This window comes from Panicum hallii, chromosome 9 (genome assembly GCF_002211085.1).
Source record: "Panicum hallii strain FIL2 chromosome 9, PHallii_v3.1, whole genome shotgun sequence".
In the NCBI taxonomy this organism is placed as follows: domain Eukaryota; kingdom Viridiplantae; phylum Streptophyta; class Magnoliopsida; order Poales; family Poaceae; genus Panicum; species Panicum hallii.
In genome coordinates this window covers 68,740,384-68,753,815 of record NC_038050.1, presented here as the reverse complement: position 1 = coordinate 68,753,815, position 13,432 = coordinate 68,740,384, and the positions used below count along the sequence as shown (strand labels likewise).

General features: G+C 41.4%; 1 protein-coding gene across 2 annotated transcripts; it reads left to right on the top strand.

Moving 5' to 3' along the window:
- Window positions 1-14: 14 nt before the first annotated feature.
- On the top strand, window positions 15-11,563 carry LOC112875154. 2 transcript variants are annotated; one of them, XR_003225131.1, is made up of 11 exons: window positions 15-258; window positions 737-2,249; window positions 2,442-3,803; window positions 3,979-4,277; window positions 5,701-7,349; window positions 8,267-8,696; window positions 8,788-8,950; window positions 9,286-9,389; window positions 9,470-9,561; window positions 9,655-9,905; window positions 10,000-11,563. XR_003225131.1 is itself a non-coding variant. In XM_025938887.1 (10 exons), the coding sequence occupies exons 1-10, from the start codon at window positions 59-61 to the stop codon at window positions 9,729-9,731; spliced, it is 5,889 nt and encodes a 1,962-aa protein (XP_025794672.1). In that variant the 3' UTR covers window positions 9,732-11,563. The 2 variants fall into 2 exon arrangements, 1 of the variants encoding a protein (XP_025794672.1); XM_025938887.1 differs by having other exon boundaries at window positions 59-258; window positions 9,655-11,563.
- The last annotated feature ends 1,869 nt before the right edge of the window (window positions 11,564-13,432 follow it).

Genomic DNA, 13,432 nt, shown 5'->3' with positions numbered 1-13,432 from the left:
CGTGTCCCAAAACCCAGAACCCTAGCCTCCACTTACGCTCGCGCGCACGGCCATAGCCATGGAGACGGCTGCCGCGACCGCGACGCCCGGCGCAGGGAGGAAGCGGCGGCGGAGCCGATCGCCGCCTCGCGACGAAGAGGGACCGAGCGAGCTCAAGTGCGCCAGGCTTCGCTTAGAAGGCGACGGCGGCGCCAAGGGCGCGTGGGAACACCTCGACCTCGTCCTCTCCCTCCAGGGCAAGGAGCTCTCGCTCGAAAGGTCGCCCGCTTACCACTTCTGCTTCCGTTTCAGTGAACTTTAGCTCGTGTAATCCTGTGACTAGGAATTTCAATCATCCAGTGATTATGCTTCTCTGGTCTGCTGGTTTAGTTGGCTCAGTCATGGTGGATTGCCGATTGCTTGTGTACTGCCATAACTAAATGCACGAGGTGATTTGCTTAACTTAGGGCAGAATAGGATTTTATTCATAGTTGTCGACTTTGCACTATAATCACATTGATTTATGTCAATTAGTACTTTCCCGTGTTACTTTCTGGGCTTCTAAAAGCAGTAAGATGGGTAAATTCGCCCATGTTATGTACACGAATACCCAATGGGATCTCTTTGATTCATACAGGAGTGAACATTTTAGTGCTATTTTATTGATGATGGAATAAATTGTTTGAATCCTGTTTTTATTTACCTTAGTTTAAACTTCTTGCTTGGAATCTTCATAACAACATGTTCATTTGTGCAGAAAGATTGAGCTAGTGGTTGAATTTTTAACCACACTGCCAAATAACTCAAGCCATGGCCATAATGTCCACAACATTCAGCTATCACGTCTGGTGTCATTTATTGGAAACTGGGTGCAGTCTATCTTAAATTTCTCTGAGAATAGTAAACGGATGTTACAGCCTTTTGATCCGGCACTGGATAGTAGATGTTGGGTAATTTTGAGAGGTTGTATTGAAAAGAAGCCATCCATTTCAATATCTCTGAACCTACTTAAATCACTTAGTCGTGTTGCAAGGCATGGTTTGGGCAGAGTTGATAGCAACACGTCACGTGCTGACAATGAATCTATTGAGCTCTTCGAACGAGTTTTTGACTGTATGTCATTGCTTTTCTCCTCCAATACAAGAGCTTTCTTCAATGCAGGTGTGGATTTATGGGCATCTTGTGTCATTGAGGTTATCTATCTTGCCCAAAAGGTTTCAGCTAATGAGGAGAATTTCTGCCCTGTTCTTCAGAAGCTTGTAAATTGCCTCCTTGGGCAATTCTCAAGCTTCCTGAGATTTTATGCAAATCCGAAGAATATTTTCCATGCCTTTGTTGATAAGATTCTTGGGCCATTGTTGGAGTTGTTAGTTTTACTTAATTCACAAGCGAATTCCAACAAGCACAAGCACGCAGGAACCATGTTGAAAATTGTTGAAGATGTTTTGTCAAATGGACTGTTTCATCCCCAACATCTTAGTGGGTATTTTGGTCTCGGGAGTTTGAACAAATCTTCTGCGGCCAAGGATATTAAAGGAAGCTATCATAGACATCTATTTCAGCGATTCAAAGAAATAAAAACAGAAAACAAGGCTGTATTGCTGGCTGGGTTTGGCTACTTGCTTCAATTGTTTGTTAGCAGAGCTAGAAATCAAAGAACAACTGTGGTACCGAGTGGGACAACTTTGAGTAGGCTGCAAAAAGGTAGTGAGGGTTCTGAAGAACCGCAACAACATAGAGAATCACTTTTTGAAGTGTTTATTCAGTTTATGGAACCCATGGTGTTAGAGTGTAAATTGTATTCCCAAAAAGAATTTTCTAAGTTAGGGGTGACAAGGCTAGTAGAAGTTCATTGCATGCTGAAGTCCATTAATGTGATGTTGACAACACTTACTGAAGAGAAGATATATGTTCCTACAGAGGACACATCGGAAGGATCTTACTTCAACTTCTTGCAAGATATTTACACTGTCTTGATCTCAATATCTGAAAAGATTCACGAATTCTGGGTGTCGGCTGTGCATCTAGAAGATGTAGGCATTAAGAAGATAGTACCTTTAATGTTCTCGGAGATTATCGCTGCAGTTGGTAATTTTCTAGAAATTGAGTACAAAGTACTGGGGGATGACCTTACGAAGTTGTGGTTAATGATTTTTGCTCTATCTGCTATTAATGCATCTTCTAAGGACATCAAACCCTGTTTCCTGCTAGCTTCAAAGATTTCAAGCATTTCAGCCCAAGTGATTTGCACATTCAGTGAGCTTCGCCAGGTTGGTTAATGGTTTTTACTTTGCAGCTGTTAGTTTCTGTAATTTCTGACTCCATTCTTTGATAAGGTTGTCAAACAAGCAAGCAATGCTTTTATGGTGGGCCTTTTTGTGTGTGCCTTTTACATTCTGATTGAATGCTCTTCTTTTCCCCCACCCTGGTCACATGTTTTCTCTCTTTGGTTCATAATGTAGGTTTCCCGATCGATTTTCAAGCTGTGCGATGCTGTGAGAGCATTCAGAGCTGATGGCCCTGATGCACTACAGGGCTCATTTTCTGTGGCTTCTTTATCGTCCCAGGAATGTTTGGAATCATTGACAACATTGTTGAGTTCTGAAACATTGATGGGTGCTATTCGTACTTCAATAAAGTCGATGCCACAAGGGCAGTCTAGTCGATGCATAGAGGACCTTACATCAGATCTCACAGAAACATTGAACTGGATGACAGGTTGCAGTTTTGAAGATGATTTAAGAAAACTGGGAGAACCCTCCATTGCCAGGAAGTCTGTATTTTGCCAGAAAGCTGAACTTCTTGGCATGCACTTATCTGAAGTATACACTAGTGTTCTTGACTCAATAACTGTCACAGCTTCAAATAGTACACTGGTAGGAAAATCTGTTAAAAGGTTAGTCAATGCAGTCCAACCAAACTTCAGTCATTTGGTCAGAAATGAAGCAGAAAATTCAAGTGGATTCATTTCCTCAATTATGGGAAAATGTGTATCTAAAAAACAACATGCCAGCTTGCGGAAGATCCCAAGTTTTTCGTGGATCTGTGCCTTTTTCTTTCGCCTATATATATCGTGTAGAGGTTTGTATCAGCAATGTATTTGCCTCATGCCTCCAGATGTAGCCACAGAAGCAACAAAATTAGTGGGGAATCCATTCATAGTGTGCTCAGGAAAGGAATGGACCAATCCAGCCAATATTCTCGGGAAGGGTTATTTTGCGTTGATTGTTGAGAATTCAAACTCCCTTTTGGATGTTATTGAGAGTTTATTGCAGTCTCTTTCAAGAAATTGTGCTTCTTTTGTTCCACTTGTTTACACCTTTCACGTGATGGCTCTGCAGAGGCTCAATGACCTTAATAGGCAGACTAAGGCATTTCAGTTTTTGCTTGAAAATGATGCTTGGCAACTAGATAAGGAGGATATTAGGAACACTCAACTATTAGAGGAATCTTGCAGCCTCGAGGCCGCTAAATTGACGAGTTTTATGATGAGTTATGTGAAGCTGTTATGTTCAGGAGAAAATGGTCCTCTTGGGTGTTATAAAGTTAGTGGTTCCTGGGATTTGAGTCTATGTTCCCTAGATGAAGGTTCTTTTCCTATAGCAACTTGGCGGCTTCTGTGTGAAAACATTGATATTTGGAGCTCTCATGCTTCTAAGAAGGATTTAAAGAACTTCTTCTCTAATCTGATAAGGTTTTCTTTTGTTCAAAAGGGATCCTCCAGAGATAAGGAGAATAATGGTACTCAATCTTCATACAGAGAAATGACTTTGCATAGTATTTCTGTGGGGGTCCTTTGTGATACAATTATTTATGATCAAAAGGTATCTATCATTGCAGTCCTTCCATTCCAAGAAAAGATTGCTACTAGATAACTAACCAAAAATGTTCATAATATTGAATGTGATGTTTGAAACTTTTTTTTTGATAGTTGGGATTCTTTCTTTCACATGTTTTTCCTAATGACTTAATCAAATTTGAAATCAACGTTTATCCTAGGTGCTTTTGAAGAATTTGGCATCAAGTTTTTGCCATGCTTTGAAGAAATCGTTATCTTTTGTCAACTGCCCTGATGAAGATAATGTCCTTTTGGACTCTTCCCCTGATTTGATGGAGACAATGAGCAACCTGGAAAATGGGAAGTTGATTGGTACAGATTCTGGTGCTATGCATGTTCACTGCAAAAACAAACAGTGGATGTGCGAGGATTTACTTGATTTTTTTAGTGCTGTACCTGGATTTCATGCAAACTCCAAGTCAACCGCACGGCTTATAAACTACATTCTCCATCTTGAAAGGCAAGTGTAAAGTTTACAACTTTGTTCTTTTGTGCTATTTGGGATTCCTCTGCTTTGTACAACCTTATACAAATGTAGGTACAACAAAAATATATGCTGATCCATTCTCAAATACAAGGCTCTTTCAACTGAAAGTTTTTGTCACAAATATTTAGGAATGTTTTCAGCTCCTGGTTTCATTCTATTAGCTCATTACCTATGTCAAGGGCGTCGGTTCCTAGGGTAGCTGGCCCTCGACTACGGAGCTCGTAGCCTCGGTCCGTCTTCTCCAGCGAGGTTTTGCCCCTCTGCCGCAGGCTTGGTTGGAGAACAGAGGAAGAAGATTAGATTGATAATGAATTGCTTCCCTCTTTCTGACTTCACGTATGCGTACAAATAGCCTTGGAAGCTAACCGACTAGAAGCTAAATATTCCCTAACTTAATTGATCTCTTCCTATTTCTTATCCATAACAGACTCAACTCTTTCTATTCTTAGCCCTCGTTGGCCTTGCGGACTCTGCAGCACACTCAGCCTTGCGGCGCTGGCTCCTCCTCGCGCTCGTGATCTGCGCGCTCGGCTGCCCTGCGCACGTCTCGAGCTCTTCTGCGCCTGCTGTAGACACGTCCCCACATGACAACCTAAATCTTTGACTTTGACTTGGCTTTTGGAGTTTACATCTGTTATCTAATTTGGTCGAAGTGACAGATTTTTGAGAACAGCAGGTTCATTGTATCCATTTTGCATTGTTTATCACAATGTTTATTGACAATAACAACACATAAACATGACTAATGTTGCTAGTATCTCTGTGGCTAATTAAAAAGGGTGAGGCGGAGTCAAATAGGAAGATGATTTAATGATTGCTAGCAGTGAGAATATCAAAAATAATGAAGGCACTACTTTTCCTCCAATAGAAAGAGGTCTAGTTGTGCTTATTCTGACAAGACTGAACATGAGTTGCTAAAAATTAGTTGAACTCTTTAATCGATAGGCGAGGCGGGTAGGTGGTAATCGCATTCCAATGTGAGGTGTTAGGATCAACAAAGCACCATTTTCCTCTGCTGTGTCTTGCTTTGCTATCAAGGGAAGAGCAAAAATGACATTTCACTTATCCCCTTGTGTATGGGACTCAAGTGGCATACAACCACCATGACATCTGTGTCATAGCCAATTGGCCACCCCATTTCTCTCTCTTTTGAGTTTTGACTGTTTTCATGGCATCGAAAAACCTTGTTAACATGGACTTTGATATGTATAATAAGAAGTTTAAGTTGGATTTTATTGATGGTCTCTAATTTCTACTCATTCTCTGTGCAGCCAGTGAATCAATCTCAATTTTTCATGTGATAAATTTTGTTTGCCAGATAATTCAGGGAAAATAGGTGCCATTGTACGCATTTATTATCTGCAATGTTGACATTTCGTTAACTTTTTGCTTGCAGAATGCTGCTACTGAAATTGCTAGGTCTTCGTTGTGAATCCTGCAATCCCATGAAGTTACTGCGTTTGTTTATATGTTGTCGTAGGGTTATGATAAATCTCATCTTGAAAATTGGGAAAGAGCACCCGGAGTCAAAGCAATACTTGGCCTTTTCAGAAATTTTTGGTAACTCGTATTCTCTTGTTTGGTTTTTGCTATCTGCTCAGGAAATTGTTGGTTCATCAGATAGAATATTTGATGAGTGTAATGATGAGGTGAATAGTATGATGTTGTCCTTGTTAGACAAGACATCAGAATTATTTTCTACACTAGCTAGCGTGAATTTATCATTTTGCTTGTTGGATTACAAGAAACAAATTAAATCATTCCTGATTGGTAGCCCTATTGAAATCGAGGCTTCAGAACATGATGACCAGACATTTGATATACAAGAAAATTCAGCCTTGGAGTGTGTCAAAAGTATGGCTGAACTGTTACAGAAGAGTACAACCGGCATACCTGTTATTACATTAAAGGACAGCAAGTGTGTTATCAAAATAGAAAACTGCCGTAACGCTGTATGCTGGAAAAGATTGTCTTGCATCATGTCTTGCATTTGTGGATTCTTGTGGGGGCTCAATTCGGCATTAGAGAGCGCATTCAAAGAGCATCCAGTAGCAACCTCAGAGGAAAAGAAATTGTTGCTTCAGTATTGTTCAAGATTTAGCAGTCATATTGCTAAGTTTGAGACCTTTGTAGATATTTGCCTTCATGTGTTGTTTATGGATAACAAGGGTTCTGGCTCTATTGATTCGATCTCTGTTCGTCTTCCTCGAGAGCTGGATTGTGAGAACGGTTTTCTGAATATTGATGCTGTCATGGATGGCAGGACAAAGTGTGGAAGTCGTGGTCTTGACCTATCTAAGCTACAATACATGGAAAATATTCTTTTGGAAAACCTATTGAAAGGTGAATATCCACTCACAGCATTCACTTTGAGGGAGGTCTACAATGTATCTGCTGCTATTGTTAAGCTGCACGGCAACCTATCCTTTCCAAGTGATGTTTCTAGGCAGACATGCAGCCCTGTCCAACAGCTTTCACTGGGTACCATGCTTGGGACAGCTTTCTTCACTCTACAGAAAGTTGCAGACATGTCTAGCTGGCCTCATATGTTTTGTCTTGTATGGATTGATGGGGTATTAAGATATCTTGAAGTCTTAGGCAGTGCCTGTACATTGCCTGAGCTCAATATCTCAATAGAATTGTATACTCAGATAGTAAATGCCCTATTGAGGGCTATTGGAAAATGCATCTTACTTCAAGGGAAGAATGCAACTCTGCCTACTCATGAGGTTGGCTCAAGCACAAAAACACTTCAATTACAGAATGCATCTGGTTATGCTTTTCCTAGGGATTTCATTGATAGGCAGAACAGGTTAAATTCATTGAAATCGAGGCTTCGCCTGTTACTTGGAAAATTTGTCAATATTGCATCAAACACACATCTAAATGCAGCTTTACAAGTAATTGAAAGGGCGTTGGTTGGAGTGAATCTGTATAGTCATTCAATATATGAAGTTTGCACTGGAAATCCTGATGGTGGGACAGTTTCTTCTGATGTTGCCGCTGGGATTGACTGTCTCTATCTGGTTCTTGATTTTGTGCCAGGTTAGCAGCCAAAATTTTCGTTGAATATGTTTCGACATGTGATTTTAAAGTTTTTATGTTATCAAAGGTGGTCTCAAATCCATTGCTTCTGAGATAGATGTTGATGTTAAGTCATCTTCCTAAGAGCATTCAGTAACGTACCAAGTCTTTATAAGCAATCATGTGTGAGAACTAGATTAGCTGTCCAACAATAATAAGTTCCTGACAAGACAGTAATTCTTAGGAAATGGTTCTTACTTCACCACTAAATATCCCTATGTCAAGTTGTCAAATGCTCCATTGCAAATATATGTTACCCTAGAATTTGTGCCAATCAAACTTCAGGTTTGAGAAATATTATGTAAAAATGAATTTAGATTGAATGGACGGAATCGGTATTCATTCATTTTGATATTGGCTTTCATAATACATAAATTTTGTTATTTCCGATCACTCCTTGTGACAATAAATTATCATACAAAGTGGTATATTGGAGACTATCAATATCCAAAACATTTACATCTGCAGGTCGAGTTAGTACTTTATATGTCCACTTTACATCAAGTTATTCATATACATAAATATGCGATAGGTACTTTGGGGAGATGCTTGATCGTATTTTAGTGGCTTACTGCTGGTGCTTATCGATAATCAGTACCGCATGGTTAGGATTCACAGCTTTTCTAACTGACCCATGCAATGTATTTTAGCACATCATTACATTGACTAATTAATGTCGTTTTGGAACCTTGATTTAAACTGGTAATTCTTGCAAGTTGCAATGAGTTGCGTGTGAAGGACTGTCCGCTGCTTTTTATCTCAAGCAAAATCTTGGCACCAGCACTATGGGGTTTACATCTTGTGTCATGAAGAGTATCGATATGAAAAAGCCTGGTTTGAAAAGGTTAATTTTAACTATTTCCCAATCTATATTGCAGGAAATAAGCGTGTTTTTAAGAGAACTGTCCCAGGCCTAGTTGGTGCTTTATTCAACATTGTACTACACCTTCAGAGTCCACTTATTTTCTACATTCAAAAGCTGCGACCTCATTGTAGTGAGTTCCATCCAGATGCTGGAGCTGTTGTTCTAATGTGTGTGGAGGTTATCACGTCATTTGTTGGAAGGCATTCTTTTCAAATTGATGCATCTCATGTTTCCCAATGCCTGCATGTTCCTGTGACACTTTTCAAAGGGTTCAAAGGACTTCTTGCTTGTCGGAGAATATCACGTTCTTCAGCAAAGTATCGCACCGAAAGTGTACAGCAACATGCAGATCATGATGAATATATACTCGATAGACAATTTTCAGTAGATATCTATGCTGCATGCTGCAAGTTGTTGTGCACTACTCTTCGGCACCAACAACGGTAGAGATTTTGACTCACCTTTTGTTTTTCTGTTATTTTGTTTTTATCTTCGTTTGGTCTTCATGTTGTTAGTTTGTTACTTATTTTTTAGTGAGATTGGGCGGTGTATGGCACTCCTGGAGGATTCAGTAAGCATACTGCTCAGTTGTTTGGAGTCTACAGATTCTAAGATGGTTAACATGGCTGGGTATTTTGCTTGGAACATGGAGGAGGCACTAAAATGTGCTTCATTTTTTAGAAGGATCTATGAAGAGGTGAGTTATGGTTATGTTTTATTATTTGAAATAATACGAATCTTACTTTGATAGTGTGCCATGTCTAGCCTTATTTCTGAGCTTGTGGTCTGGTGGATCATGTTCTCTGTTGCATTATGGGTTAACAAACTGCTGAAGGTTTTTGGCATCGTTAAGCTAGGTTTTGTACTGAACATTTGTCGCAACAAATGATTGCAGTTTGGCTTTAGAAATCAGAATTCAAAAACTTAGTGACACATCAAAGAGATGCCCATACCACTGAGGCATGCATATTTATGTTTCGTGTGCCAACAAAACACAAAACTTATTTTTCTCCTGTTGTGTGGGCAATGCAGATGCGTCAGCAAAGGGAAATTATAGGAAAGCACGCCATGCATTTCCTTGCTGGTTATATTTCCATGTTTTCTGGGCAGGGTCCTTTTCAGACAGGGATAACACGGTATGTTGTGCTCTAGACTGAGAAGTTGAGCTATTCCATTATATGCTTGTCTCATCAGACTTGCCCTTCTTACATGGCAGCGAAATTGACGAGACCTTGAGACCTGGTGTGTATTCCCTGATTGATATATGTGAGGAAAGTGATTTTCAACAGCTCCACACATACCTGGGTGGTATGTAACTCCGGCTTGAATTGTTTTTCTTCTGAACATACAAATATAACCTCTGAGATAACTCCTTTTTATTTCTTTTTTTTATATTTCCAGAGGGCCCATGCCGAACCACACTAGCTGATCTGGTGCATGATTATAAATTACACTTCCAGTATCAGGGCAAGATCTAAGACAGCCTGTCATTTATTTTTGGAATGATTGATGGTTATCCTGCTACGGCTGGATAGAAAACCTAGAGTCCCAGCTTTTGGAGGATCTTGTGTTTTGGACTTTTGGGTGGACTAATTTGGCTTGTCTGCTGTGCACTGACTTCTGATCTAGGAGGCATATGGTGGCGACGAAAGGTTTCAGATCAATATATACTTTATAGATTAAATTTCGAATTCAAGCCAAACAAATAGAAGATTGGTTTCTGATTTCTCTGTTCTTGTTTCACAGATTTAAGGCTTGTCAAATCAGCCGTAACATATAAGAAGCAGATTGTCCATAAGATCTATAGCTGCCCAGTGCTGTTCCAGAAATTGACCTAGTAATATTAAGAACACATTGTCATTCAAATTTCAAGGGTAATGTATAAAATGCATGCTTATCCAGGTATCCCTGAAAACATCTCTGCTATTAAAGATATCAGTACAATTGAATTCCTTTTTCTGTTTATTAACATTAGTAAAGGTTATAGGGTGTTTACGGTCCTTTGGTGTTTGGCTGCCTCCATAAAACTTGCTGATTAAAACATTGTAATGTCAAAACTTAAGTAAGATCATAATTGATGAAAAAGAATAATCTTGTGTCCTTCTGAAGTTCTGGTTTTTGTCTTGATCAACCAAATATACAAATGCTTCTGGTGCAATCCAGCATTATATTTAGCATTCATAACTGAGGTCCCCTAATTCTGTTTTGCGCTTTTTGTTTTTGTTGTTTTCTTTGACAACCCCACACTAAGGTCTTTTGGAATCTTTCCAGAATCCTGTGGAAACCGGATTACATGAAATTCATGCGTTTCAAACAAGCCTTAATTGGATTGTTGTTGCCATGGTGTGACTACTTTTCTGCTAGCGCATACAGCAAAGAATAGCAGGCTAGGAGCTAATAGGGAAAAAGCTTAGATAACAAAGGTGGTCAAGATAGTGGAAATTGAGGAGCAATATGCCAGTTTGCGCTGAAAATAAATCATCCAAAGAATTTCTGGAGCACTGTGATTTGGTTGCTGTAGGATTTATTTAAGGATGGGTCTGTCTGGATCTATAAGCCCGTAGCCACGCCCTCGCCCTACACACACAAAAAAAAAAGATACCGAGCCTCCAGATCACTCTTGTGCGCATGTTTGGTGCTGTGCACTTAGCTCTTGACACCACAGTTCCATCTGAAGCTGCCGACTAGGCCGACTTGTGAGAGTCGCGGATAATCGATGCTCCTAGAGGAGTCGTGGTCGGTGTCAATTCACGGCCATGAGAGAATATCTGAAGTGATAGGAAGAGGGGATAAGGGAACCATGGATGGTGTGATGTACTACACATGGTGGGGGCGTGCGGCGGAATTAGGTGGATGCGGCAACAAGATAGCCGAGGGAGGGACCAAAAGCTGGCGCACACACGTACACAGTAGCCACTATCATTGGATAAAAAGCCTTGCTAGGCCACCGGGATGAATCAGATTCCCACGATATGTTATCCAACTCTGTCCAGGCTCTGTCCATGACTAGACACTTCATCCTGATCCACGTGTTTAGTATGCTCCCCCACTGTGCTCTGCATCTGGTTATGATAATTTTTCCAATGTTTATTCGCTTGCATACAACAGAAACCTTGCAATTTTATCATCTTATCGTTGGGTTATGAAGTCTTATAGTCTGTCTTGGAATGGAACTTTGGGTAGTCTCCTGTCCACCTAGATCCTTATTGTTCTTGTTTTGATGTGTGTGCCCATGCAAGAAACGTGCATGTACTTTGGTTCCATTTCAAAGGTTCTGATTGTTTTTTTTGGTTAGTGGTTGCATTTCAAAGGTTCCTTGTGTGTGTACTTGAAGTCTGAAAACGTGCTGTGATATCAATTCCCTGTTTGCGCGCGGTGTGTGAAAAACTGAAAACAATCTTCAGTTGAATTCCTAAAACAAAACAGATCCTCACAGTCGAAGACGCGTGGCTCAAAGTTTCTCGTTTACTCAACAATGGTCGCAGGCAAGTCGCATCAACCCTGGCCAGCGGTGTAAGTGCATGATTTCCCACTAAAAAAAGATGAGATTTGTAGGTCAACACTAACAAACAAGCTGACCCAAAACATTTCCGTGCTCAGCCCAATCCAATCTTTTTTTTTCTACCCCCGGTTCCTTTCCGCTATCAAGATCTGGTGCGTGATTTGCTAGTTCCAGGCTTTGTCTTGCGGCCATCATGAGACCCAGCCCCTATCACCATCCCCTCGCATTGGATGCAGAGAAAAAGGCTTGGGGCTTGCTGGAGGCTCCATCTCCTTTTCCATGCCTTGGCTGCTGACTTTGCGCTCCTCCAACCGGCACTAGGGCGTGCAAGCTCCTCCTCCAGTTAGCATTGGGCCACGTGTGCCGACGCACTGTCACTCCTCGTCAGCACCCTTCTCGCACTAACCGGAGAGCTCCAGCGCGAAAGGTAAAGCTGACCATATCCCGTGCTCCACGTACCATGCGATCTCCCCCTGCAATGCTCTAGATCATTTGTTCAGAAGAAGATTGGGAACCGACGTGACCGATTTTGTCTTGGATTGCTCCTGATCCAAGCTATCTGTCATCAGTAAACTGTCATTTTCATTCTCTTATACAAATTTGAAGCATTTTTTTGGGAGATACAAGTTTGAAGCATTTATCAACCATTTTTCACATGAAAAAGATTGAGGAAAAACGAAGACATGTGCTGAGAAAATGCGGTCCCTTCACGGACAGGAGTTCCAATTTGCCACAACGGCGAGGAAAGGGCGGCGTGGCGAGCCATCAGTCGCACAGATGGCGTCGCGCCATTGAGCCGATCCGCCATCCGCCAACCGTCTTCCGGTGCCAGGGCATCGCCGTCGCCCGCCATCCACATCCCATCAATTTCTTCCTGTCCTTGCACGGGCAAGTTCCAATCAAGCGACCTGATCGCAAGGCTCCAAGGGATGCCGCGATTGGGGCTCGGTGCAGTGCAGAGGTCCCTCCACCCGATCGCTTTGCTCGGTGGAGGACGAGGGCACGGGGTACGGTGGGGAGCGAGCCCGGAGCTGCCCGTATTTTCCAACGATTTGGTGATGGTGACGGTGGCAAAACGGCTTAAAGACTTCAGCTTGGAGGATTCAAAGAAACAAACCTAACTACACGGCCCTAAAACATCCCAGTGCCACAGCTAGTTCAATGCGAAGTTACCTTCAAATACTAGTTCAAAATGAAATTCAGTTTTAGTCTGAAACATGTATGAGAAGGTATGTGTGACCTCTCTGGTTGAACATTAGTATGAAAGACAGGGGCAAAGCCAGCAAAAAAAGCCCCCGAGGTCAGCTCTGTGTTACAATGTTGCCAGCTCCATATATGGACAGTGCAAAACAGTGATTCCTCATTGATTTTGCACAGAATCATTAGCTCCGCCCCTATGAAAACCTATGATGAAGATTTGCAGATTAAGAAAAAATAGATGAAATTCAAACAATAAGTACCTACTACTTAATGGTGATACTATCCATCACTTGTGGACTGCATTCCATGTGGATCACAGTCTGAGTCAGCTGTTCTTTTAAACAGCTATAAAGCTGGGACCAAACACATTGGCACCACGGCCAGAGGCCGTGCTGAGAGGGGCTCACTTAAATCTCCTAACGTGGACATAGAAGAATCACCGGAATGTAAGAGCGAAAAGAAGGGGGGAACTAATTT